This window comes from Zerene cesonia, chromosome 27 (assembly GCF_012273895.1).
Source record: "Zerene cesonia ecotype Mississippi chromosome 27, Zerene_cesonia_1.1, whole genome shotgun sequence".
Classification (NCBI taxonomy): domain Eukaryota; kingdom Metazoa; phylum Arthropoda; class Insecta; order Lepidoptera; family Pieridae; genus Zerene; species Zerene cesonia.
Window position 1 is genome coordinate 6680652 of NC_052128.1, and position 1176 is coordinate 6681827.

The following is a 1176-nucleotide window of genomic DNA, read 5'->3' on the forward strand; positions in this document are numbered from 1 at the left end:
AGGCGACCCACCAGCTCCCGTACCATCAGGCGACCCACCAGCTCCCGTACCATCAGGCGACCCACCAGCTCCTTTGTCAACTTTCACATAAAAAAATAAAAAAGAAGCGAAGCGCAAATCAGTGTTTATATTTCATAAATTGCATTACATTGCGCCTTTGCTTACAACTTCAAGTAAACGCGCAATGAATACTATACTGTCGTAGGTTAAAACTAAAACCATGATACGTGGTGCGGCAGCTGCTCGTGTGTTACGATTGAAGTACAGTCTGATGGCCATTATTTTCGGTTGAATAGGTTGCAGATGATTTGGTACAATACTTTTCACTTTACAACATTAGGATAGATATATTGTATAATACATTCGTGGTCTGAGTCACTGTATCCTTATCACATTAATTGTTTTATCGTTAATGGAATGTTGGTCCTTTCAGGTAAAGCGCTGGCCGGCGGCAGCGACCCCAACGAGGACTGGTGCGCGGTGTGCATGGACGGCGGCGAGCTCATGTGCTGCGACAAATGCCCCAAGGTGTTCCACCAGTACTGCCACATCCCCGCCGTCGAGAAGCTGCCCGAGTAAGAACCGGACCCAGAGCTGAGCCCTGTGGGACATCCCTCCAATCCTCCTCCTCCCTATAATATGTGATCATGTGTATTGGACTATATTGTGATAATGTTTAATGGTTTCAAATGTGGCTTAATATTATTGACAAGTCGATAATGTAATAGTTTATTACTAATTTGTGTAAATAATAGGGAAACTTCTAAGTATGAAATTCGTGCTTCAAAACCTTTGTCCATCCCAAACCATTGAGTGCTTGTCCAGTTTGTTTCGTATATACATAGATTATCTTTACTTATACTAGGATACAAAATAATTTATTTGAATGCGTTAATATCAGAAATTTTTGAACCGATTTCAAAAATTCTTCATCATTAAATACTAGAATGCTATAGGTCAGAGCTGTATGTGTAGACTTTAATAATAAAAAATGATCGTCTAGTCTGCGTTTGATATGACATGTTAATTCAAATAAATGTAATTTTCTTTATACTTACATATAAATGTAACTCGATAGTATTGTAAAATAATGATACCTAAATCTACTTATATAGAAGTGCGCGTTGTGGAATGATGAGTGTGTTGTATATGGTAGGGAGACGGAGTCGTGGCAGT

General features: G+C 39.5%; 1 protein-coding gene across 1 annotated transcript in view; it reads left to right on the forward strand.

Annotated features, from left to right (window-relative positions):
• The window catches only part of LOC119837301 (E3 ubiquitin-protein ligase TRIM33), a 12144-nt gene that overhangs the window by 10187 nt on the left and 781 nt on the right, over window positions 1-1176 (forward strand). The window contains exons 18-19 of the mRNA XM_038362818.1: window positions 434-575; window positions 1157-1175. Of these exons, the coding sequence (XP_038218746.1) occupies window positions 434-575; window positions 1157-1175 (161 nt within the window). The remainder of the gene's footprint in view (window positions 1-433; window positions 576-1156; window position 1176) is intronic.